At 29.5% G+C, this 26865-nt stretch overlaps 2 protein-coding genes across 6 annotated transcripts; one reads left to right on the top strand and one right to left on the bottom strand.

The window, feature by feature from the left end:
* The first annotated feature begins 1726 nt into the window (after nt 1-1726).
* LOC145316615 (mitogen-activated protein kinase 14B-like) lies at nt 1727-16638 on the top strand. Of its 5 annotated transcripts, none has more exons than XM_080157253.1 (14): nt 1727-1946; nt 2084-2137; nt 2567-2665; nt 3358-3416; nt 4216-4356; nt 4663-4758; nt 5055-5122; nt 7174-7191; nt 10660-10731; nt 12406-12485; nt 12914-12992; nt 13660-13748; nt 14206-14290; nt 14423-16638. In XM_080157253.1, exons 1-14 carry the CDS (start codon nt 1845-1847, stop codon nt 14491-14493), a joined length of 1113 nt encoding a protein of 370 aa, XP_080013379.1. In that variant the 5' UTR covers nt 1727-1844; the 3' UTR covers nt 14494-16638. The 5 variants fall into 5 exon arrangements, 4 of the variants coding, with proteins under 4 accessions (XP_080013379.1, XP_080013380.1, XP_080013382.1 ...); XM_080157254.1 differs by lacking the exon at nt 12406-12485 and adding an exon at nt 11312-11391; XR_013878623.1 differs by lacking the exon at nt 7174-7191 and having other exon boundaries at nt 1728-1946; nt 14423-14796; nt 15342-15370.
* A 48-nt stretch (nt 16639-16686) lies between these two features.
* On the bottom strand, nt 16687-26260 carry LOC145316616 (uncharacterized). Its single transcript, XM_080157257.1, has 18 exons — nt 26091-26260; nt 25675-25749; nt 24386-24446; nt 23852-23912; nt 23456-23489; nt 23214-23257; nt 22834-22888; nt 22371-22414; nt 21795-21837; nt 21260-21308; nt 20997-21048; nt 20704-20761; nt 20436-20506; nt 20294-20324; nt 18460-18504; nt 17808-17864; nt 17003-17064; nt 16687-16800 (listed from the first exon to the last, which is right to left on the bottom strand). The coding sequence occupies exons 1-18, from the start codon at nt 26157-26159 to the stop codon at nt 16767-16769; spliced, it is 945 nt and encodes a 314-aa protein (XP_080013383.1). The 5' UTR covers nt 26160-26260; the 3' UTR covers nt 16687-16766.
* Nucleotides 26261-26865: the final 605 nt, after the last annotated feature.

Raw genomic sequence — 26865 nt, 5'->3', positions numbered from 1 at the left:
CAAGTTAGGTTGACTCTGTTTATTTACCAATCTAATGACTTGATTTTCTAAAGAAATGATAGTAAAAATAATGATCAAGGTTTTAAGTTCTAAATAGTGCCTCATCAAGTGATAAATTTATAACGCATGAAACATTATAAATGTTATATACTGAGATTTAACTAAAATAAATATAACCAACACACCGAAGTTTAAGAATAAATTGCTACAAAAACATGACAATTGCACATTAAATGTATATGAATATCTACCTTAGCATCATATTAAAAAATCTGAATGGTGAGATAATGTTACTCTAATTAGCATTTCTATAATATTGTGTAGGAGAGAGTTCTTATCATAATACAAAAAATGGTTTCCTTGCTCCGACCAACTTGGTTTATTTTCCCCGGCCCTTACTTTTTGTTCATTTTAGAATTAATGTTACTGGCTAAAAAAATAAGTCTACACCTAAGAGAAGTTTAACATTTGTTGGCAACAATTCATTTTCATCAATAACAATTATTACATGTCTCTAGAATCATTAGCAAATTTGAATTGACTCTTCACTAACAATGCCTTCCCTTGTAGTCCGCTGCTGGCAGCTCTACATACACAATTCTACCACAACAAAGCACGCGGCATCTGCACTAGTATAACAACGGGGTAAAATACGTTTTGAAGATTTAAAAAAATAATTTTAAGATTATGTTATTTTTCTATTGCCGAAATATTTAAGAGTAAATAAATAGAAATATTTTTTTTTACAAAACATTTTTTTAAAATAGGGAGAAGGTAGTTTCTGCCTAAAAAGGGAAGCTCCATATTATATGAGTTGTAAGAGAGGAAAGGAGGTAATAGAGTGGCTAGTAACTTTGCTTACCTCACAACACAACAAGAGGAATATATTATGGGGGTAAGAATGAAAAAAGAAGGTTTGTGTTGAATTCTTTCATTAGATCAGCTGATCATTTAATAGCTGAAGGTGGTTCTCTAAGAGTTAATAAGGTAATGTTACAATACATACTGTTGTATGCCAATTGTGGAAAATTTGGTGTTTTATAGTTATATATAAATACTCTAGGAGCTAGGCTAGGAGAAGTTGATAAGGCAAGGCAACAAATTTAGACAGGGGAGGGGAGAGAAAGATGAAGGCCCCACCTCTCTCTCTCATTTCAAATTCTTGAACAAATCTTGGGGAGCTCACCCCTCCCTTTGACTGTAACCCTAAATCTTTGTTACCCCCCCCCCCCTCCCGTACCGAGTTTAGTTTTTATTATTACACCTTGAGTTATAATTCTATTCTCTCAGAGAAATTTATTTGAATGAGAGGAAAGGTGGAGAGAGAGGATTAACTTCAATTTTACCTCCGAGAGGTTCATGGATTCTCATTAGTAGATACCTGGAATAATAAAAAAAATTTAAACATATGATGTTTGATTTAAAACATCTCTAACAGACCTAAAAAATTTATAAATTACAGTTAACTAAATATGCTCATATTTTAATAGTCAATATTGAAATTCATTCACATTTTGTTGTGAAATATATATATACCTACTCTTTTATTATTAAATTAAAAATTCATGTTTAAGGTCAACAAACAATGATTTGTGTGTCCATTATTGTGTTTAAAAATATTCTATTTGGCTGCAGTTATCCATTGCCGTCGTCTAATATTCTGGGAGAAGATTAATTTTTTATTTGGGTTCTAACATTTTATAAGACATAAACTTTTGTTTAAACTTATTTTTGGAAATATTTGTTTTATTTCAGATATAATAGTACAGATGCTCCTATTACATCTCCAGAATATATATTTTAGCATAAAATAGTACAAGAAGTCTAAATAAAATCTATTAAAAATGAGGAACGGATATTATCGCGTAGAATTGAACAGAACTTCTTGGGAGGTTCCAGAAAGATATATTAACTTGTCCCCAGTTGGTTCTGGTGCATACGGCCAGGTATATAATATTATTTTCATTCAAACATAGTGAAAATCAGTCTTAAGGAAAAATATGATGAATGTAAATGTATAATTATGATTTTGACTACAGACATGCCCCTTAAGAATACCGTTATTATTTTTGTTTTAATTTAGGTATGTTCTGCAATGGACTCACAGACTGTTCTAGCTGATGGAAGTTATCTAAAGGTACGATGATTAATATCATGCAAATGGATATTTCCATGAAGTGTAAAAAACAAATTTATGTACTCTCCACATTGCTGCCTATAATTTATACCCTTGATGAAAAGAACATGTACTTGCTTGGCCCCTAAAGATGTCATGAAAATAGCCTAAAACCACCAAGAGACATTTATCAAAGTTCCCTGAAACCTACAACCAATCCCAACGAGCATTTCCAGATATTTTTAGCTACAGACCAAAAGTCTTATTACTTTGTATATGCAAAGGGGCTCTGTATTCCAATGGAAAGAAGAATGATTTACATAATTTATCGGTATTATAGACAGCTGACCACGGATAAGTAAATTATAAGGACCAACAAAACCAGAATTAGTCTTGGGTTTTTCTTTTTCATAGACAATAAAGCTTTAGGTAGTTAAATCTTATATTTAGGTGGCTATTAAGAAAATTGCTCGGCCATTTCAATCAGCCGTACACGCCAAGAGAACATACAGAGAGTTGAGAATGTTAAAACACATGAATCATGATAATGTAAGTTTTGTTTATTCTTTTATTAGCTTACTATAATAAAATGGAAATTGGAAATAAGGGGGGGGGGGGGGTTAATGCAACCATCTCGTAATCAATGTGTAAATGGCAATTAGAAATCGAATTTCGATCTGAAATTTTGCATGAGTAGGTAATTCTTGGTAGGTCTAAGTTGAAAAAGTAACGCTAACGGGTCAGCCGTTTAGCCGTTTTTTACCTATTTTAAGGCAAAACTGTCATAAATTATGTAGGAATCAACTTTCTGAAACATTTTTTAGATTTCTAGTACCAGCAACTACCGGCTAGAACCGTTTAAAAACGTTTTGGAGCAGTAAAGAGTATTATTTGTAGATATGTTTCGTGATGGATTTTACTTGAAAATAGCCAAAAAATGGCTTAACGGTTGAGCCGCCAGCCGTTGGACGTTACTTTTCTAATTTTTGTTCGATTTAGGAAAAATAGACCTATTAAGGATTACTCATGCAAAATTTCAGATCGAAATTCGAATTCTAAGTGCCATTTACACATTAATTACGAAATGGTTGCATAAAAAAACCCCTTTGTTAGACTTCTGTTTTTGAGCTTATCATTCAATGCCAGTAACATACATGATTATATTCATTTCATCAAAGAAAAATTTTATCATCTATCTTTGAGTATTTTAGTTTTCATGAAATGACATGTTGATTTTTAAGATTATTGGTCTTTTGGATTGCTTTACTCCAGTTACCTCACTTGATGAATTCACTGACGTGTAAGTATTTTGTTCATTATTAGAGATCACCGCTATTGTTTGACTAAACAATAAGATATTTTTAATTAGAAATTCTATTGTTAAGACATTAATGATTGGGGGAGTTAAACACACCTCCCCCCTTATATCATCCTTGGTTCCTTTTTGAGCTAGAATTTTGTTTCAGTTTTAAAGTTGAGGCAGAGGCTTTGCGAACTTAGATAAAAAGGGGTAGTTTCATGAAATGCATTTGAACTTAATTTAGTGAACCGCATATTTTATCTTGGTTAAATGGTTTAACTACATTTATATGGCATATACTTGAAAGAATTTCAATTTTCTATCACGTAGTTTTTAAAATATCAAGACTTTAAAATCACTTTTTAAATTGCATATCTCACAAAAAGATAATTTTCAAGTCTTGATATTTTAAAAACTACCTATGTGGTAGAAAATTGAATTTATTATAAATATATGCTATATAAATGTAGTTTAACCCATTAACTAGAAAAAAAATGTGCGGTTCACTAAATTAAGTTCAAATGCACTTCGTGAAACTACCCCTTTACAAACACGGACCAAAGAACAAAAGATATACTTATTTTTTCCCCCTGTAATGCTGTAATACGGCTTAATTTTCATTCGTTTCATCCGTTTACGATATCTTAGCTAGTTCAATGTGTAAAATGATTCTGTCTTATCTCCTCTGCGCTATTTACAGAAAATTTATTCTGTCCTTAAATACAACAGTTTTTACTTACTCTTGGTAATAAATTCAAATCTTTTAAAAACAATTTGATTTTGATTATTATTTGTTCAGATACATGGTAACCCACTTGATGGGGGCTGACTTGAACAATATTATCAGAACACAAACCTTGTCAGATGAACATGTCCAGTTTCTAGTTTATCAAATTATTCGAGGAATGAAATATGTTCATTCTGCGGGAATTATTCATAGGTATGTTTATTTTTATTTTACATCCTAAACAAGTACATATTACTTAAAAAATACAAGGCTACTTAGTTAGGTAGTTGTATTGAATACCTATCCAAACTAGCTCTTTTATTCCTCTTACCAGCTACTTCACCGCTAGCCATTTTTATAACGTTGTTATTTGTAGCCATGATTCTCTGAAGTTAGGACTTAGATGCACACGGAGATTGGTTGTGAGAATCCTTTGGAAAATGGAAAATATCCACCCCTGCTACATTGTCCATGTTAAATAAAGGAATTTGCTATTTATAATATCTATTTATTTTGTAGAGACTTGAAGCCTTCCAACATAGCAGTCAACGAAGACTGTGAGCTTAAAATCCTTGACTTTGGTTTAGCTCGACCAACAGAAACTGAAATGACCGGGTAATTTTAATTTGCATGTTTTAACAGGCAATTCCTTCCCTATTTATAAGAATTATTCAAATGGTTGTCCGTTGAAAATTACATTTTGCCTTTACTTCAACTATACCTAGCAGATTAATAAATTACATTCAACGACAATTGCAGGCCATTTTCTTAAGTAACATAAGTAAGAAATTGCCAACAGCCAATATTATTTGAAATCAAAGATTTGAAGTTGTTTGGTATGTAATCCTTTGTTTTATTCTTTTATAATCGATGTTAATGTCAATTATGGTCCCACAAATCTTATTAATTAGGTACGTAGCAACAAGATGGTACAGAGCGCCTGAGATTATGCTCAATTGGATGCATTATAATCAAACAGGTATCCTTCATTCTTTGTAATACATTTATTTTTTTAACACCATTAGGAAATGCAATCAAAAGCTTGAAAAAGAGTGTGTTTTTCTAATTTGTAGATGTAAAAATTGAAAATAATTTGTCAAGGACATTTGTAATTATTGTAATGCCATGATGTAAAAGGTTTGCACAAAGCACAGTTCACTTTTCATCATAATACATTTTTATGAAATTTTTTTTTTAAAATTAATTTATTTGACATATTTTTTAACTAGGCCAAATAATACTTTTTTACCCTTTTTTTTACATCAAAAATAATTTTTTCTTACATACATACCATTAAGAGCAAAGCACATAATTCAAGAAGATCACTGAGCACAATGTTAAATTATTTAAATAATGTCACATGAAGGTTATTTTAAGACAAATTCAACTTCTTAATTTTAAACTTTCTCTGTCAAAGAAAAACCTTCATTGTGTTATAGTCTATGCATAAGGTGTTTCCCTTAAAAGGCGTGTGTTTAGTATAATATAGAGGTATACAATACATTAAGAGATATACGTTTTCCGGAATTTTAATGTAGGGAGGAGATTTGAAATCTGCATCAAATTTTAAGGATTTTTTATAAAATTCGTTTTTTGTATAATTCTTTATTTAAAAGCGGAAATACAAATTAAGTTAATTAATTTTGGCATCCGTGATTGGTGGATTTAAAAAATCTGCGCTCTGATTGGATGTCGTACATCATTCAACCAATTAGAGCGCAGATAGTTTAAAATCCACCTATCCTATTGGTCAAAATTAATTAACTTAAAATGTATTTCCGCTTTTAGATAAAGAATTATACAAAAAACGAATTTTATAAAAAATCCTTAAAATTTGATGCAGATTTCAAATCTCCCCCTAACATTAAAATTCCGGAAAACTTATATATCTTACTACCCATATACCGATTCAACATAATCATAACTGATCTAATATAATAAACAAACAATCAAAAACAACCCATCGCCCCTCTGTATTTTCAATTAATTTCAAAATCAGTGCTCAACAGGGCACTTTGTGTGAAAGTGAAAACTTTACTTTTATGGACGTTGTCATACTTGTTTAAAATCCTTAAAATTTGATGCAGATTTCAAATCTCCTCCCTACATTAAAATTCCGGAAAACTTATATCTCTTACAATACATTATACATTCACGGTTCTAACTAAATAATAATTAGAATAGATGTTCCAAGAAGAAAATATTGTTTATGTAACCTAGCAAGCTTTGACCTTGTCTCTCATGTAAATTTTAGGTCAAATAATATGTGTTCACAATGGTAAAGGTAATTCATATGGATCAATGTTTAATCCTTTAATTGCAGATTTTATTTTGTTTTCTCCACTTGTGTAAACTTGAATGAATTTCGTCTCACTTTATGTGAAAAGTTTGGTTATTATTGTTAAGAAAAAAAGATGAAATGCTTTGCAATTGATTTGAAAAAGGGAGCTGTAACAAAAATTAATTTTTAATCAGATATTTTGGTACTCTAAGCATTTAAAGTTCATAACTAGTATTAAAGTTATAAAGCGTATGGTGTCACTAAAATGGAAACACTAAGGAATTGTGTACTTAAAAAAGAGTTGCAATGCAGAACTTTCTCAATTGTGTGTAATTAAGTTTTATTTGCTACCATGCTACATTTCAGTGCTATAACTCTTTTTTTTTAATTATTTCCATTGATTAATAGGAAGAATATGAAAATATTCACCTTCTCTTATTTTTATAACCTTTCTAGCTTCTGTGACTTCGGTTGATTTTAAAATATTACATTTTTTAAAAATTAATCAGTAGGTCAGGATAACTTTGTATTAAAGGCTTTACTTTTAATTTGCGTACAGCAGATACTTGTGGTGACGTGCAGCTTATAATTAGGATTATATTTACCTTTTTCATACGTATATATGTCTTTAATAAACATTAAAATATTTAGCGGTTAAGAAAGGCGGTACAAAAAAGTGTAAATTTAATTTTTAGATTACTAATATTACTACCATAATGTCTTTTTAATTCTTGAATTTTTACTTCTAGTTCCCTATAAGCAGAAAGGTAGCTATAAATGTTATTTCAAATCTTTTATGTTATATATTGGATCCATTATCTTCAAAACATATTAATTACAAGAAGATGTTTTTATATATTTATTATTTGAACTCATTTAGTTCAATATTTGTATTTCCATACATAAAATATCTTCTTAAAAAACAAACCCTTATGATAGAACCCAGTAGGTTAGATCCTTTACCTTGTGTATTCATTTTAGTTCATTAGCTTTACTTTTATTTTAAATCCTATAGTATTGTATACCTCTTATATCATATTCATAAATTATAAAATATTAAAGTATACAATACTATCAATATCATAATAACTCCCCAGCTTTAGCATGATTGTTAACTGTTTATTTGTAATTAAGGAACGAATATTATTTAAATAATAATTTAATATTTAAAACTATTCATTTTCATATTAATATTTATAATTCTTAGTTTAAGATTGAAATGAGAATGTTCAGTTCATGCATGTTCTTTAAATAATATCCTTGTAATTAATGTCATGTGAATGCAGCATGTGTATAATTCACATGAATTTATTAAGTACCTATCTACCTTACATTCATTTTTACATTAATACACTCTAATAGAATGTAAACTGGCATTATTTATAAATTGGAAAATTAATATTAATAAGGATTGTATTAAATGATTTTTAATTCAAAATTGAATTTAAATATAAATTGTGTGATGTTTTTTTAGTTAAACTCAACAAAAATACTTCAAATCAATTTTTAATTTAAAGACTAGGAAGAATTGTCATAGCATAAAATGAATAAAGTCTATAAAAATTTAATTATTGTTTTTATTATTAGATTAAAACGCAATTTTAAACATATAACTTGATTTCAGAATCCTTTTAATATAATAATTTGAGATGATAGGAAATGAAATGTTAAGATATTTAATATCTAGAATTAAATTCATATTTGGATGATAATCTTAAAAATTTTATTTAGATAATAATTTTCTGAGATTGAAAGATTTATAAATTCCAAACATGATTTTTGATAGCATTCTTTAGAGGTACTTAACCTAGATTTTTTATGGTCTAAAAATATATTATTATACTGTAACTTTTTTAGGCCTTATCAACATATTAGAACGGTATTACCCCACAGTAACTTAACAAATTTTTTTTGTAAAACTTACCATCACTACCTAAGTCGAAATCTTTTGTAAGAATCACAAAATGTTCATTTTAAGATTTCTTATCATTGCCACTCTAGGTACAGTTTTCAAATTCTACAACAACAAAAAACACTTAAAAGGATCATTGTTTCAAGTGCCTCAATTCTTTCAATTCACTTCATGAAACTATCCCTTTACATAAATTTAATCTGCTGAAAATTAATTAATTCAATTAAAATTCTGAATAAATTAGTTTTGTCTAGATTAATTAGATTTTTATTCCCTTGATAAATTATGAATTATGTAGACAATACCCAGTTCAATATCTAGTCAATACCTTGTTAAAAATAAAATTCTAGTTTTAATAATAAAGTTAAAGAATATTTCGTGATAAATTCTGACCATTATTTATTGTGGAAATTACCTTATTGGTAAAAATGTACTTAGATTGACAACACATAGATGGCTGCCTTTATGAATAGTATGTGTTTAGATTAGTGATGGCAATCAGTCGAATTTTTGGGCCGGATTCGGATTCCGGATTCTTAAAGAATCCGTCAAAAAAAGTGGCGGATTCCTTGCGGATTCCGGATTCTAGCAATATTTTAAAAGGATTTTTATAAAAATTTTAAAAATTAAGTGCTACATTTGTCCTAAAAATCAATGTTCTTGGTGTTTTCTATAATTCACTTCCGAGAATCGAACCAGATTTTAAAAGATATTATATATAATGATGAAAATATTTGCCTTCAAAGAGGAGGAGTTGAAAGAAAAAACTCAAGACGCTAATTTTAGCCTACCAAATAAGAATCCGGAATCCGCTATTAAAAAACGGATTCCGTATCCCGGATCCGGATTGCCAACCCTAGTCAAACATTGATATAAAGATTAAATTCTAAATGCCTAAACTGACGGCACTAACAAAAGACCTGCGTTTGTAATGTTAAGAAGAGGCTAAGCCAATTATCCAGAAGCATGCAAAAGGGACTGTTTTAACATTAAAGGGGGTGTCTGTCCACCCTCCCTCATACCCAATAAAACAAGCCTAAAGGATTATTATATTTTAGTTAGGTACTATCCTTTTTCCTAATACTCAGTGAAGACCAATTTAAAGATCCCTCAAAAATAAAAATTCTATAGAATTTAAAAAATATTTAGTTTTCACTTCATGGATGTTTTATGTTTCTTTTCTAATTTTTCAAGCATGTTTTTCATCATGTATCTTTGTATCTCATACAAATGAATCTTATTATTATATACCTAACTGCTTTATAACTTTTATAATTTAATCATATTTACTTTGGTGGCTGGATTTATGACTGTGTTTCAATGAAGATCTGGAAAAGCATTGAACAGAAAATTTAATTCTATTTATAAAGACTTCATTGGGGATACTCTTACTCATATACACCCAAACTTGTTTCAATGGACAAAAAAAAAACTTGTGAGGGCGAGGGGAGGAACTATTTATTTCTTAAAGCAATAATAAAACAAAAGCTCTCTAAAAACTAACAAACATTTCTTAATGTCAGATTTACTTTAAATAAAACTTATGGTTTATAAATGATATTTATCATATACCTAATATTTTTAAAAATATTTTTTTCTTTTTTTGTTCATCCTGCTATTTTTATTTTAAGAGTAAAGTGAAAAATATTTGGATGTGAGTTTTATTAAATTAAGGGGGGGGGGGGAAGTTCTGACACATTTGCGTAAACGGTGAGTATAGGCTTTATCTTTGGACTGAGAGGATAGGTTATTAGGGATAAAATCATTCTTATATGATGAATTTCCCCCAGATTTAAGATTTTTTGGATAGACCTCCAGGTTCTGGAGCTCCAGGCCTCCAGGTGGTCTCTGTTACAGGTAAAAATGAAAAAAAAAATTTTTTTTTTTAAGTTACAGGTCAACTTATAAAACAAAATATGCATCTTTTTTAATATTATTCACATATTTGAAGAAAAAATATGCATATTTTGTTTTATAAGTTGATTTTAACTTTAAAATTTTTTTTTTTTTTTCATTTTTACCTGTACAGAGACCACCTGGAGGCCTGGAGCTCCGGAACCTGGAGGCCTATCCAAAAAATCTTAAATCTGGGGGAAATTCATCATATAAGAATGATTTTATCCCTAATAACCTATCCTCTCAGTCCAAAGATAAAGCCTATACTCACCGTTTACGCAAATGTGTCAGAACTTCCCCCCCCCCCCTTCATTGTACTCTGATTATTGTTCGTCTAGTATTGTGTTTATTATTGTTTTATTATAATTTGTAAATATTTAAAGATGAAAAATAACATAACAATATCTAATATTTGTTAATATTTAAGTTGATGTGTGGTCTGTTGGTTGTATAATGGCTGAAATGTTGACCGGAAGAACTTTGTTTCCTGGAACTGACCGTAAGTAATTTTTTTTCTTGACTATTGTTATGAATTTATTTTTGTAGGTATAAAGGAAAAGGTTTATGAGCGTAAATATTATTTTATGCTTTATTTTAGTATCAACATAAACAAAGTTATTTATGAAATCTATTATTTTCTTGATTTATAAAAAAACCTCTGAGATTGGGGTATTTATTGCATTTGTAGATAAAAAGCAAAAACGTTGATCTTATCGTTTCACAAAGATTTAAGGATTTAAGTGCTTTTGTTTGTACACTTTTTACACAACATTGCAAATATTTTTCACAGCTTTTAGTTGACCCACAAAGCAGTTTTTTAACCGCATATGAGAAAAAATATGTGTTTTAAATAGTGTTCAAATACAAATTCAATAATCTTTTATTATAAAAACAGCTCAGCTCTTGGCTGTCTTCTAAATTTCCATTGAAATAAATCAAATATACTTATTACTAATTAACTGAGAATGATGACTTACGTATGCTGGAGAGGAAACGAGACTAAACGTACAGACCTACGGACACCCCCTCAATTTTCAAATGTATAAAACTATTTGTGTTGATGTTTGGTATTTTCCAAGATATTGACCAGTTGACTCGTATCATGATGTTGGTTGGTAAACCTGATGAAAAGTTGCTGGCTAAATTAGGATCTGAAGAGGTCAAATCATATCATTTTATATTCTAACATTTACTAATCATTTTTGCTGTGTGACTTTTTATTTTTTTTTTTAATGTAGTTTTCTGGTTTTTATGTTACTAAATTTTGAATCATAAATAAGTTAGCTGGAACGCGTAAAAAAAACCGTAAACCTATTCCATACTAATTTTCAAGAAATTACTTTTATTATCAAGCACATTTTGCAAAGACCTATCTATAAAACATACATATGGCACCAAAACAAAAAATAACTTGAGTATTTCTGGATTAGAGAATTTTGCCCAGAAGTCGACACACATTCATAGGAATAAAGTAAACATTATAGTTTTACTTCTAAACAAATTTGCTTTCATTGAAAAGTTTTATTCTAAAATGACGCTTGTGATCAAAAACATAAATATTTTTTTTAAATTGCGGATTCGGATTGCCGGCCTTAATTTATATATTATCAAGTCCGTTGTGTTGACAACTCTTTATGAGTTACAAAATGTTTTTTTTCTTTTTAATTACTTAGTAGAAGCTCTTCTTTTGTGTCGAGGAATTAACTAATATGATTTTATTAAAAGATTTTCATACCTAACAAAATAACAGTGTTTTATTTATCTTTACAAAAAATTCTTTTGCTTTTTTTAATAATAATTTTTCCAATTAAACAAAAATTATTTACCTATTTAACATTATTTGTTTGCAAGAACATAAACCTGAAATTGAGACCACAAAAAGGTTTTATGTGTGTATTTACGCCCATCTTTTGATTTTCAATATTTTGTAGCTCGAATAAAAAGACTTTATTGTTCTAAGGAGAATGTATTTTCAAATAAAAAAAAGATAGCAAGCTTCTTTTCAATAAAGCCACAACATTTTTTAAAAAATGTGCTGCTAATCTGAGTTGCTATTTAATTTTTTTCTGTTATTACTTATTAATCTAATATTCTAATACCAAGAAAGCGTAAGTAAGTAACAATGTAATTATTTGATTAACCCGAATTGATGTTTTGTTTTGTTTGTGTGCAGATATTGACCAACTAACCAGAATCCTGCAACTCTGTGGAACACCTGAACAGGAAACACTTAACAAAATTACCAGTGAAGAGGTTTTAACTTTTAATTATAATAAATCAAGTGGTTGGGGAGGTAAAACATGAAGACAATTGCTTAGTGATAGAACTTCGAATCAACCAATTACGCGTACATTCAGTTCCTCCCCTTCTTGCAATATTTGGGTTTCCACCTTTTTTATCCTTTTATCATTTATGGATTCACATTATGTGCAAATTGAAAAACAAAATTAGACAATGTAACAAAAAATGATTTTTAAAAAGTAATATTACACTCCAAATTTTTCAAATCTCAATTAGAGAGAAAGGCCTTTTTAAAATCGTAAAAATTACAATATCTAAAAGAATTGTTATTTCAAAGATATCTTTTATTTGTGTACCTAAAATTTTATTTTACCCTGATGGTAAAGTAGATGGGAGTATGTATACCTATAGGTTTAATAATATTTAAAAATTTAATTTAGGCAAGAAATTACATCAGATCTCTACAAAGAATGGAAAAGAAAAATTTCCGAGAAGTATTCTCTGGTGCTAGTCCACTAGGTAATCTATTTCTTATTTATTCTCTGGTGTTAGTTCCCTAGGTAATCTATTTCTTATTTATTCTCTGGTGTTAGTTCCCTAGGTAATCTAATTCTTATTTATTCTCTGGTGCCAGTCCACTAGGTAATCTATTTCTTATTTATTCTCTGGTGCTAGTCCACTAGGTAATCTATTTCTTATTTATTCTCTGGTGCTAGTTCCCTAGGTAATTATTTCTAATTTCTTCTCTGGTGCTAGTCCACTAGGTAATCTATTTCTTATTTATTCTCTGGTGTTAGTTCCCTAGGTAATTATTTCTAATTTCTTCTCTGGTGCTAGTCCACTAGGTAATCTATTTCTTATTTATTCTCTGGTGTTAGTTCCCTAGGTAATTATTTCTAATTTCTTCTCTGGTGCTAGTCCACTAGGTAATCTATTTCTCATTTATTCTCTGGTTCTAGTTTCCTTGGTAAGCTATTTCTTATTTATTCTATGGTGCTAGTTGCCTAGGTAATCTAATTCTTATTTATTCTCTGGTGCCAGTTAGTTTCTAATGGCTTCACTAGTTTCGTAGTAACCCCAAACCAACGTTGAAAGTATAAAAATATTTATTCAACATATTAATTGGTATTTAAAATTATTTAAGTTCAGATTGTAAATAACCATTTATTAATAATATTTTGTTTAGCTATTGATCTACTTGAGAAGATGTTAGAGTTAGATGCAGACAAAAGAATTACTGCTGAACAAATTTTAGCTCACCCATACCTTGCTCAGGTATACACAAACCATCCTAAACTCACATTTACAAAACTTGTTGGTTAAAAGTTGTGTATTTTATCTCTTGAAGCAGTGGCGTGCAAAACGATTTACCAGGGGTGTGTGAACCATTATGGGATAATAAAGGGGGGGGGGGGCAGGCCTTTCTAATTTAAGGGGGTATTGACACTAACTACTCAACAACGCCACTACCGACACTGACTTGAATGGGGGAAATTATGTAAATAACTGTTGTTGTGTAGAAAATTATGTTCTTTAAATAGGGTTAAAACACATCCATGAAATTTTGATTTTTATAAAGCAGTAGAAAAATCGTTCTTATATTTGGGCAATTCAAATTTTTTTTTTATGATTCTGTTGGAAAATTTGAACCAGCTACACCTGGATCTTTTTAACTGAACTCTAGTAGATCCATTAATAAAATTTGATTACCCAAACATCAATATTTTTGCAGTATGCTGACCCTAGTGATGAGCCTTCAAGTCCGCCCTATGACCAGTCTTTTGAGGATTATGATCTAACTGTACAACAGTGGAAAGGTAATGATAATAGAAAAAAAGTGCTATGAATTCCGACTTGTACAATTAAAATACAATTTGAGTTCTCCTTACTTTACCCAGTCACAAATAAATAAATAATTTGGTTTATTAAGAGGTGAAATTTGTTTTCAGAGCGTGTGTGGGTGGAGCTGAACTCAGGACGGAGCAGCAGTAGCCAGCAGGACGGAGGTATGGCCGCTTGACAACAACAAGACACTCAAACACAACAAATGGAACAATAACAAAATTATATCTTATTATATAACAAAGTGTACAGGAAAGAGTCTAATGTTATAAAACGCGATAGATGAAAAAAACCAATACTTGATTGTTTGGGTAGATTCACCCAAATGTATCGATCTTAATTATAAAATGTGTATGTTTAGATTTTTCTTACCACAAAAATCAGGGTCTATTGAGAGAAATTGTTTACTTACAAATTGGAAATACAAACAAATATTTTATGATTAAAATCGGTGAATTTCTGTTTATATATACAATTATAGGTATATTTTTTTATTATCAATTTTGAAATTAGGGGCAATTTTTTTTGTTGTTATTATGTTTCTATTGAGGATATGACGCGACGTTGTTAAAATTTTGAAGATTTTTAATCTGTGCCATCAAAAATAGAAGTAAACTTTTTAGAGTGAAATGAGTTAATGCCTCTTTCAGTAAGTTTTAGGTAACAAAGACAATAATAATCATATTATATTGATAATACTTTGTACATCAAGTGCTATAAACATTATTTGAATCAAGTCGGAGATATGTAGTAGAAAGAAAAAGGCTGCTTGCTGTACATAGGTAAAATAGAAATAGCATGGCATACAAATACTCTTAAATTACTTATACCACATAATGCCCTGTGGCGTGCCAGTATAGATAATTCAAGTAAAAGTCATTTTAGTGCATTTACGTGTGCTGTGCGTAATTGAGTCTTATCAAAATGCACTTTTGTAAGCTGTATGTTCAGTCGTCTGGCGCTTACAGCTTACATATAGACCCTTCTTCGTATTTCCTACTTGAGCCAAGTATTTTTTACCAAAAGTTTAATATTTAATTTAGTTTGATTGAAAGATTATGTTAAGTTCATTGTTTCAAATAACTGAAATAGTTTACAAAAAGTAAAATTGTCATTTTTGTGTCATGTTGTACAATGTGGTCCAATTAAGATAAATAAAAATTTAGTTTGGGTTCAGATCTTTATGTATTTTTAAGTGTTAATATCTTATTTTATAATATACAAAAATACTAACTTTATTGTTTTACTCAAAATATTTAATTATTTTATCCTTTTTATTTTTGTAGATACTTGTGACATAATATTGATTAAACAATTATGTATACACTACTAATCAAGCTTTAACTTTAATTGCTTTTCTTACCTCTATTAGTGTTAAAAACTGATTGTTTACTGGTTGTGTATATTTATGTATGGATCATATGGCAGGATATAATATATATATAGTCTCATAATGCTTAATCAACTCATAAAACGAATATTTATAATTAGGGCATAATATATAAATCCACGCCATATTTCTTTAAAACTGTTGCTTGTAACACCTATCAAGTATTTTTTCTAGATAACTAAGAAATGTATTAAATTTTTAATCAATTATCAAAAAATGCCTCCTTTATAATTGAAAAGCTTAAACTGTGCCTTCCTTTTTTTTATTAAAGAACTTAAAAGTTATCTACCGGTTTATTTAGAAATTATTCCTTTAGATCCTTCCTTGATTTTTTTGTTGAAACTTTCAATTTATGTAATTTTACAGTTACTTTTCTGTAAAAGACATAGCTTGACATTAATTGCTGTGATCCACATAATCTATCATATGTTCTTTTAAAACTTCATATATTTAATAATCAATATTAATCTCTGGACAAATAAACAACCTACCTATAATTTTCATTAATGTACAAGAAAACTTTTTGTCAAATGAATTTTACTTTTTCAATAACTCCCAAAAAAATCACTAAATTCCTTTATTCACGAAAGACTTTTTAGAGCATCAAACAGAAAGACAAACTGGCCATGAAACAGACATTCTGGTAATGAATTTTAAATTGAAATTTATAAATACTTTGGTGACATGTTTATTTGAGATAAAATTCAATCTAGTCTTGGCTGTAACAAGGAATCATGTGATCAAATTGTTAGTTTTTTTGTTAGATAATGTGTTATGTACACAGTAAAAATAATATCTATGGACAAACTAGCACATAATTTTATCAAAATATTGAAAGTAATGACCAACATTTTACAACATTTTTTTTGTTATAATGACTAAAACCATGTAAGCAAGTACAAGTTATTTGATTTTAATAAATTGTTAAATCTATATCTTAACGTGTTTTTTGATATTTTGCCCCGTAATTAAGTAAAGAAATCGTTGTTGAGTGTTTTATTATATTTAAATCATATTTAAAAAGTATATATGATATTTATGTAAATAAGGTGAATTTGATATTACTTTCTTGTCCATTCCTTCTTAATTGTGTACCTAAAATCATAATTTTAATCGTTTTTAGTCAAAGGGGTTTTTAGTTTCATAAAACATCAGTTTTACAAATAGAATAGGTAATTATTAAATAATCATTATATTGAAGGTGGATGAAACAATTATAAACACATCTTGAAAATTCCATGAAAAAAACCCGTATCGTATGTTAGTAAGGTTGGATTTGATTTTAATAATTCCTTACATTTGAATATGAGATTTCTCTGGAGCCAGATTATCCTCGTTATTTTCTTCAATTTCTTGTATCTAAAATGTAACAGGTTTTGGATGAATCCATAGAGTAAAAATTAAAGAGAGGAATCAAGGTATTTAGAAGACTAAAATGGGCAGTGGGCCCAGAGGTTTATATTTAGCTAATGCCGCACTGATTTTTATTGTTCCACCAATTTTCAAAATGGGAATATTTTAAAATAAGATGTAATTTTTAGACAATTATATTTGCTATTTGAAGCATACATCTTATTTTTACATGAAGCCGCTAGTGGTTTCACTTTATAGCAGACGGATTATTTTATGTAGGGGGGAGTACTATTTTACAATGAAAAAGGGGTGAGTTTTCATCCTTATCCTTTTTCCTTATGGACTCATCCAAACTATAACATATGTAAGAGAATCATAGTTTTTTCATTTTTGGGGGATGGTAAAAAATCTTAGTCGTGGAAGTAAAAAGGCACCCCCTCCCCCTTGGACGTCACTGAATTATACCTTTACAGTTTTATACCCACGGGGTTCTCATTTGTTGGCTTTCAAACTCCTTAGATTTATATTACATAATGATTTTGTTTTACTAACGAGCAGCCTACAAACCTTTCAACTGAAAATTATAATATACAGATGGGGTAATTTTGTTTGTCATTATTGTGGGTATACGTCAATATGTACTTATTTTTTACATTAACTCACCCATTAAGGATCCTGCTTAGTGCTTCTTGCAAAGTCGCAATGCTCTAATAAAATTCTAAAAATTCTATCATAAAAATTAAAAATACCTCTTCATTAGCTGTAGCTTGATCTGTATTTTTACCACTATTGTTGTCGTCTTTTTTCTTAAAGTAATAATAGCTTGTTTTAAAATTACCAAGCATGATATGTTTCTCTATAAAACCTTTTATTTTTGAGGTCCCCCCCCTCCCCAACCCTTCGTTAAAATTTTTAAAGAAAAAATATTTCTAGTCCCTCTCTTTTATGTGGGCTCCAGTCATAGACGTCCAAGGGGGGGGGGGGTAATGGGGCGATTACCCCCCCCATTTAATATTTACCCCTACCCTAGGGGGTGCCATAGGCACCCCCAACCATTTAGGAGGAAATATTTACCCCCCCCCCAAACAATTTTGGGGGGGTAAATAAAAAAATTTTAAAATTAAAATTACCCCCACCAAAAATTTTACCCCGGGGGTAAATTTTGGGGGGGTAAACAAATTTTACCTCTGCCAACAGATTTCAGGGGGGGTAATTACCCCCCCAAGCAAATTTTACCCCTGGGGTAAAAAATTTGGGGGGGGTAAAAAAATTTGCGGTGCGCTTCGTTCGCCATTTTACCCCCCCCTTAAAAAAATTTTACCCCCCCCCCCAAAAAAAAAGATATTTTTTATTTAAGGTGAACGGTGTTAATTTCTTTCTTCCTGATTGATTTAAGCTTACCCTTTTTTCATGAGGGTTGTACCGAGTACCAGATCTTAGGGATTTCTAAAAAACAATTTTTAACAAAGCTTTATAAAGAAGGTGTATCAACTTTTTTTTTATAGCTAGCCGGTTCTTTTTGTAAGTAGTAGATGTAAAATTTTTCATAGAATTCAGATATGCAATCGGTTTTTTTTGTAGACCTCTTATTTTTTAAGTAATTTAAGTTTAAAAAAAAAAAAAATTTAAGTCGATTTTAAGGTACTAAAATGCAACAAAAAAAAGAAAGAAAATGGCCATTATGAACAAAAATAGTAAGATCTTTAATTTGACACCTTACTTTTTCAATTCTGTCAGGTAATTATTGAAAAAATCGATTTTTTTAAACCCACGAGAATAAAAACTTTGAACTTAATTTTATTATTTCTCAGGTAAAAAAATATCGGTTCATATATACCTTTAGAATCAAAAAAATATTACGAATTCATTGTAAGCAAAATTGAAAAAAAAGTTTACAATAGAGTATATAAACTACAATAAAAGGAATTATATGAAAATATCATATTATATTGTACACTACAGGCAACGTCTTAATTCTTGAATTGAGTATAAAAATGGGAAGGGGGTAAAGAGGGGGTAAAAAAGGGAAGACGATAGTGTTGCCTGAACAAAAAATATAATTGGCCATTTGTTTATTTTTTTATTTTTTTACTTTTTTTCAATTTTGCTTACAATGGATTCGTAATATTTTTCTGATTCTAAAGGTATATATGAACCCATGTTTTTTATGTCTGTTTGAGAAAATATTTAGGTCTAAAGTTTTTATTAAACCAAGGTTAAAAAAATAGATTTTTTCAATAATTACTCAACAGAATTTTAAAAGTAAGGTGTCAAATTAAAGATCTTACTATTTTTGTTCTTACTGGCCATTTTCTTCTTTTATTTTGTTGCGTTTTAGTACCTTAAAACCGACTTAATTGTTTTTTAAAAAAACTTAAATTACTTTAAAAATAAGAGGTCTACAAAAAAACCAATTGCATATCTGAATTCTATGAAAAATTTTACATCTACTACTTACTAAAAGAACCGGCTAGCTATAAAAAAAAAAGTTGATACACCTTCTTTATAAAGCTTTACTTGTACAAATTACAGATTAGAATTATTATATAACAACAAATATTAACGAATAGATATTTAATACATTATTATATACAGTCAAATTTTATTGACATGGCTATTTTATATGAAAAAGTTAATTTCCTAATGAGTAGGAAATATACAGAGCTGGATCTTTAAATCATTTTAGTGGTGAGCCAGATCGGGGTGAGCCGAATTTCAGCCAATCACAGCGTGGCATTTCATAAAATTCTGTGCTCTCATTGGTGGAAAGTTGGCTCACCCCGATCTGGCTCACCACTAAAATGATTTAAAGATCCAGCTCAGTAATGTGTATTCACACATTGTTTTATATAAATCGTTCAAAAATGTTTTTTCTCGTATAATTGGATTAAATCATATACTAATAAATACAAACAAAAATCCCATTCTGCTAGAAATTTCCCAAGACAGATTTTTGTGTCTGATAAAGAGTAATAAATCTCAGAAATAAGGTATAGCCAACAAGCGAAATATATCTAAAATAATACTTAAGGGGCAGATAAAAAGGTCGTCTATTACAATGTGTTGCACCTAAAAATCTTGAATAAATCTGCTGGGATTAAGTTGTTGGTCACAGCTTAATAAATCTACTCTTCAAACTTTGCTATTTTCAAGGGAAGTAAAGGCATTTTAAGGTTAGAATTAGAAAGTCAACAAAACGACAAATATATTTTCATATCATTATGTTGTTTCGTACCTGTATATGCATAACTGGAAAATCAAAGGATCTACAAAAATAACTCGATGTTATATCTTTGATAGTAAAAATAATTACTTAATAGCTAAATAAATTTAGAAAAAAAAATATTTCCATTTGCTTATTCATTAATTAGTAATACCTTGTTTCAAGAGGGCATGTTTTATCTCTATAAATTAGTAAGATATCTGGATACATTTCATTTCGATTCATCTAAATTTAAATGTTAAAATGATTTATAGCCAAAAGATATATTTATTACCTATCATAGCTACTATATAATTAAAGTAAATCAATTGTCAAAAAGCGAAATTTACAAGTCTTTAATTGCTATATTTTGTTGACCTTAAATTATAAATTTATTTAAAGATTGGCTTAAAAAAGAAACGACCAAAAGTAAAAAATAATACCTTAATAAATATATTTTTCTTCCTAATACTCCAGGTATCGACAGGTAGCCCATGAAGACTAAATAAAAATACAAACATGAAACTTCAAATTGTTTTTATCAGAAATGGCTCCATGAAATACATATAAATTTGATTCTGATGCCTGTTATAATCTTGTTATATAACTGTGATTGTGTAATCCATTCAAACTAGAAGTTTTTAAAATCCTACTTTACTTTAGAATCAACATTTGTTTTCCTCAACTTTCTATCACAGCTTCAATAGTCCCTTTTTGAAGAATAAAAAGTAGATACCTTGACAAAGTCAATTTTTTGTAAGCTTCTTCTATTTTTTCAACTGTTACATCTAAAAAAGGAAAAAAAATGTGATTGAATTTTAACTGAATTAAAAAAATAAATTTAGATTAGATAAAAATATTCAATAGAATTGTGACAATTCAGCCCATGAAGCTTCATGCAAAATTTAGAATGACAAAGGAGGTTTCTATCGTGCCCAAAGACCCATCCTGTAAGGAAGGTAATATCCTTATTTGAGAAATTCTATTATGGAAGAAAACCTGAAGTGTTGTTAACTCCTCCAATTTCTTTACTTATTCCAACCAAAACCTTAAATGTTAATATTTGTAAAAGATAAAATCAATACTTTTTTTCAGTATCCAACCTGTATTTGATGTACGCCAATCAAGATCTCGTAAACATCTGGACTTTTCAATAAATTTTTAAAAGAAAGTTTAGATTTGGCCTAAGGCAGGCTTAGTCAATAAGGTTGGGGTTGTGTGACACATATTTTAGAGATATTGCCCAGAGAAATTGTAATAATTACCTCCAACAAATTTTATTCTCTTTATTTATCTAAAACTGGGGAGTTCCCCCACTACCCTCCCTCCCAAAACCATTGTTGAAATAAAATAAAAAAACATCTGGCAAATTTAAAACAAATGTTCAAACTTGATTGAAGGAAGTAGCATTCTTATTTTTAGTGTTTACCAAATATTCTTCTATGAAACATATTATAAAGTCTTGCTTACATTAGGACACAAGGTGTACTTTTCCATATTTAAATAAATGAAAAAAGAAGATATATAAATTTACCCTAGCTGTGAACACCATTCGTACATTATCTGTATCTTGTAAACTAAAATATATTAAAAGTTATGACATATGAAGATGTAATTGTAATCAAAACAAGTAAATATATAATATACACAAGAAAATTGTTTACTCCTTATGCAGAGATGTAACATATTTAAAACTTATTTGGCCAAATCCTCAACTTTTCCTAGGCTTGCCCATGAATTATGGTTTCCTTAGCCATACATAGATTTGTTGAAATGTGTAAGACTTAGGAAACCCAACCCCTTAGGTTTGTCTAAGAAAATTACTAAACAAATGGTTCTTTCTCTCAAAGTACCTATCGAGCCCTTTTTTTTTAAATTGAAATAACTGGGGGGGGGGAGGGGGTGGTGGATTGGTTTTCTCTGTATATACCATACACCAACCTGGCTACCAACCCTGACCTAAAGAAGGAGGGGGGAGGGTTTATTTGTGACTATGTACTTTGAAGAAAACAGCCAAACAAATAATATTTAAGCAATAATTCTATAAAGTTTGATTTTTTTTCGTGTCAAATTATATTTGATCAATAAATACAAATGCTTTAAGGATTACCTATCGTTGGCCATTTGGGAATCAACGTAAAACACATTTCCAATCTATAAGTAATAATACACATTCATCTAAGTTTCAATATTTAAATGAAAGTGTTGCCATAAACCAAGGCTTTAGGGCATTTCGTCAAATAATTCACAAATAAAAAAAAGCCTCTTATTTTCATACACATACCTAAATTTTGTTTCTAGGGGTGTCAAATTTTCCTGTCAAAATATTGTGCACGCCAAGGTACATATTATAGACAGATTTTTACAGTGCCTTTTAAAAAGGGGTGAGGCCCTTATTTGAAAATTTGACAAAATGTTTAAAAAGCACCCCCCTCCCCTGACAAAAGTGCTTTGCACGCCACTGTGTTATTGATTATTTTCTTCTTACTCTTCCACTACACTGCACTGTCATAATAATAGCAATTAATAAAGTTTACAGCAAAATAATTAATATAATACAATGCAAAAAATACCTCATTTTCATTTTTTGCTGAATTGTCAAATCCAAGTCTAGCTATCTTTTCATATCTAAAAGTTTCTTCATAATCTTATTTGATAAAACACAGTATAAGTAGCGAAGCTACTGTATAATTCACTTTGTCTGTCCAATCGTCAGTCATTCTCTCAGTCCGTAAAATAAGATTATTCAAAAGTAATTAAAATTCAATCATTACTATTTATATTCATGAAAATCTAATGTCTGTTATTTTATCTAATTAAAGTCATAATAATCTTTTTAATGTTGTGTACATTAGTTTCTATCTGCAGTATATTATATGCCAAATATTGGTCATAATATCATAATAAATGTCAGGCAAAGTATGTAGCTCTAGTTTTAAAAAATTGTGCTTACCCATCATATTGAACTGGATAAAATAGTATTCTCTCCTGGACACCCTTCAAAAAGGATAAAAGATAACACTCATTAGTAAAATTAAATGTGTAACTTATGTTAATTTTAGTGCATTATACAAGTTATCATATGTCATAACTCTCCATATTAACTTTGAAACTGATCCTTTTATGTAAACCTTAGATATTATTGGAAGGAAGTTATCGTTCTTATATTAATTTGAATATTATAATTGAAATTACCTCTTTTCCCTTCAGTTGCATTTTCATTTGTTCACTTAAAGTAAATTTGTCATTACTAAAAGTAATTTCAAAGAAGATCTTCTTCGAGTAATTTAGTAAAAATTACACTTGTTTCGACTTTTCTTAATGTTGTTGTCAAACATCCCAAGAGGGTGATTCAAAGTTTTGGCTATATCCCTCTAATTGATTTGTCAAGCACAGGGCTGCAGGTATAGCCACTGCAGGGTTAGGGACCCCACAGGGGTCAGGCATTAAAAACAGAATTAATTCAATTTATTTTTAAAGGAGGGGAGGGTTATAGGCCGCACAGGTTAAGATTGTCTCTATTTTAAAAAGATCAAAAAATGTGTGGATCATAATTTTTTTTCAAAGTATATGAATTTCATATTTCTATACCTTCTAAGTGAGTACTGGCCCCATAGGAAAGGATTCTGAACAGCAAAGGCACTTATAAGCTCTAAAAAATGAAAACTAATAATTATATAATCCTATATATGAAAAGAAGGTGTTTAGCATGACTGAGAGGCGCTGGCCATATTCAGCCGTCCATTATTGCGAGCTGAATGTTCATTTTGTATAAGCTTTAGCTGCTTATTATGCTAATCAACTGCTAAAACATAAATCGTATACTTAAATTCTGCAGCTGTACTAATCAGACAATCTTTTTTCAACCCGTCAGTCACCTTAATTTTATTTATTTATCCACGGCAGTATATTTTTCTGAAAGTCAACCATAGCTACAAGCTGCATTTTGTAAACAACCAAAAGCCAAACAGCTTTTTAAAATATTGAAGAGAAGCTAAAGTTCAACGATAGCTACAAGCTGAATATTTTGCAAAAACCGAAAGCCAAACAGCTTTTTAAAATATTGAGGAGCGGCTGCATTAAAACAGTTGGCTGCTTTTCTGCTTTTAGGTTCAAATTTACTACCAAATGATGGACGTCTAAATTTTGTCTCAAGATCAAAGTAGTGAGCAGAAAACTTTTTAACCTAAACAAAAAATATTGTTAAATAAATAAAAATCAAAAGTTATTAAAAACCAGGGATAAGGGATGGGAAACGTAAGAAAATATTATTTCAGGCCTATTTTCCAACTAGGCCTAAAAAACTAGTTTCGGGATGACGCAGTAGTTAGATTTGAAAACTATGAACAATGATGAAATAGCTATTATATGAATGCAAAGAAAAAAAGTATAGAATAGAATTCAGGTAGTTGATTTCACCTATCATAAAATATAATAAAAACTTTTCAAAGAACCAATATGTTAGTGGCTTTAAGTAGAATCCCGTTATTACTTCGCAACCCCCCCCCCCCATTTAAAAAAGTTTTTTTTTTGAGATGGTTAAATCTGATTTATTTTCAAACATTTTAAGGGGGGATCTACTTCACCCCAAAATTTGTATATAGAAGTAAACACCGCTTTAGCTCCCCAGCTTTAATAAATAAATTAAGTAGAATTGAATAAGTACATGGGTAACATTCTATCAACTAATTGTTCCATAGCAAACATATAAATTAAGAATTTAAAAAAAAAATTTATTTTACGTTAAATATTAACAGAAAAGTTCAATTAAGTGTGCAATAATTTTTACTAAAATTAATGAAATTTTTTTTTTAACAAAACACAGTACACTTTTATTTACATATTGAACTAGTTTTGTATTTGTGATCATTTAGATGGGTTATCAATTCCACATGAAATGTAACTTTTAAATTGTCTAAAGACATTAGTTTTTCACATTGTTCTAAAGTATAAAATGTTGAATCCTACTAAGTCTTCAAAAAACGATCTCTCAATTTATGTTTTGCTATATGGACATTTATTAATGTGTAAATTTAATAATAAGTTGATGTGATTGAACGTCATATATATTGTTGTCATTCTAATAGCAGAAAGTTTCCATTGTTGTCTTTCTAATAGCAGAAATTTATGTTTGGTTGAATTAATTTAGCCAATAATGAACTGGGGGACGCGTTTGTTATTAATTAATTGGTTAATGCTAAAAGCAAGTTTCAGGCTATTGGATATTGGCCTACAGCCAATGAGGAACTGGGGGAAATGAGTTGATTTTATAGGCAAAAAAGAAAAGTTGCCCCATCACTTTTAAAAGGAGGCTGAGACCTAATTTTCGGTCAGGTTTCCCATCCCTTATCCCTGTTAAAAACTCATTTTTTACATTCAACATAAAACAAAGTTAAAACAGCTATATCAATTACCTCCATAAGTTTACACTCGATGTTATTCAGATCCATAGGTATCCAATATTCTGGAGTTCTAGGCTTGGATATCACCTAATATTAATTATTAATAATGTCTATAGGTATCCAATATTCTGGAGTTCTAGGCTTGGATATCACCTAATATTAATTATTAATAATGTCTATAGGTATCCAATATTCTGGAGTTCTAGGCTTGGATATCACCTAATATTAAACATTAATAATATCTATAGGTATCCAATATTCTGGAGTTCTAGGCTTGGATATCACCTAATATAAATAATATTATGTAAGGCTTAATTGCGAATATTATAAGCAAAACATAATAAAAAAATACTTACATGCCCTTTAAAAGTTTAAGAATTATATTTTTGAGTAAATATAAAACATTGGCTAGTTATTACCAACTTTACCTGTCTAACAAGCCTTCTGTCTGTTGGTCTTCTGTGAAATGGACCTCCTGTTCTTTTAATTTCTGACATTCTAAATATCTTTAATGATTATAGATTTCATACTAGTTAAAGGAATTTCTTTAAATATAGATCTTTTAAATTTAAATGAAAGCCTATGCATTATTTATAGTATTCCATTTTTTAAAATTAAATAGTTTTACTTTATCCCTAATTTTTTTACATTATAAACAAGGATGACAATATCCATGAAAGTGAAGCTCTGATATCAAAAGGCGGAACACACAAACATGTATAGAGTTTCAAAAATCAATAAGCAGAATATTAATTTAGACGTATAATAAAATTGTTTATAAACTTATAGCAAAATTGTGGGGTATAGTCCTTTCCACGACATCCCTCCATAAGGTGCGATTCTTCGTATTTTTCACAGTAGCTTTTCTCCTATTTCTAGCCCCTGCGGGGGGCTCTAACCCTGCGGGGCCAATTACCTAACCCTGTGGGGCAATCACCTAACACAATATAACCTAACCTAACCTAAAAATAACCTATAAAAAGCCATTTTAAAAATACGAAGAATCGCTCCTTATGGAGGGATGTCGTGGAAAGGACTATACCCAAATTGTGTAATTACAGGATCCTGTTTAAGGACACCTACATGTTTAGGACTTGATTATAGAGATGCTTCGCTTAAAAATTGTACCTTGTTGTCCAGGAATCATTGTTTCAAAAATAAGATGAATTTTATAAACATAACATAGATAAAATTGTCAAAAAA

The sequence above is a fragment of the Acartia tonsa genome, chromosome 4, assembly GCF_053477335.1.
Source record: "Acartia tonsa isolate MP-2025a chromosome 4, ASM5347733v1, whole genome shotgun sequence".
NCBI lineage: Eukaryota > Metazoa > Arthropoda > Copepoda > Calanoida > Acartiidae > Acartia > Acartia tonsa.
The sequence above is the reverse complement of the archived record's forward strand: the minus strand, read 5'-3'. Positions and strand labels throughout refer to the sequence as shown.

Excerpts from the sequence above, each read along its gene's own strand:
- LOC145316616 (XM_080157257.1), bottom strand. The coding sequence starts at position 26,159 with ATGTCAGAAATTAAAAGAACAGGAGGTCCATTTCACAGAAGACCAACA. Across the intron at positions 23,258-23,455 it reads TGCAACTGAAGGGAAAAGAG|GGTGTCCAGGAGAGAATACT; the intron begins GTAATTTCAATT and ends TCCTTTTTGAAG. Across the intron at positions 16,801-17,002 it reads GAGAAATCTCATATTCAAAT|GTACACAATTAAGAAGGAAT; the intron begins GTAAGGAATTAT and ends TTATGATTTTAG.
- LOC145316615 (XM_080157253.1), top strand. The coding sequence starts at position 1,845 with ATGAGGAACGGATATTATCGCGTAGAATTGAACAGAACTTCTTGGGAG. Across the intron at positions 2,666-3,357 it reads AACACATGAATCATGATAAT|ATTATTGGTCTTTTGGATTG; the intron begins GTAAGTTTTGTT and ends TTGATTTTTAAG. Across the intron at positions 10,732-12,405 it reads TTTGTTTCCTGGAACTGACC|ATATTGACCAACTAACCAGA; the intron begins GTAAGTAATTTT and ends GTTTGTGTGCAG.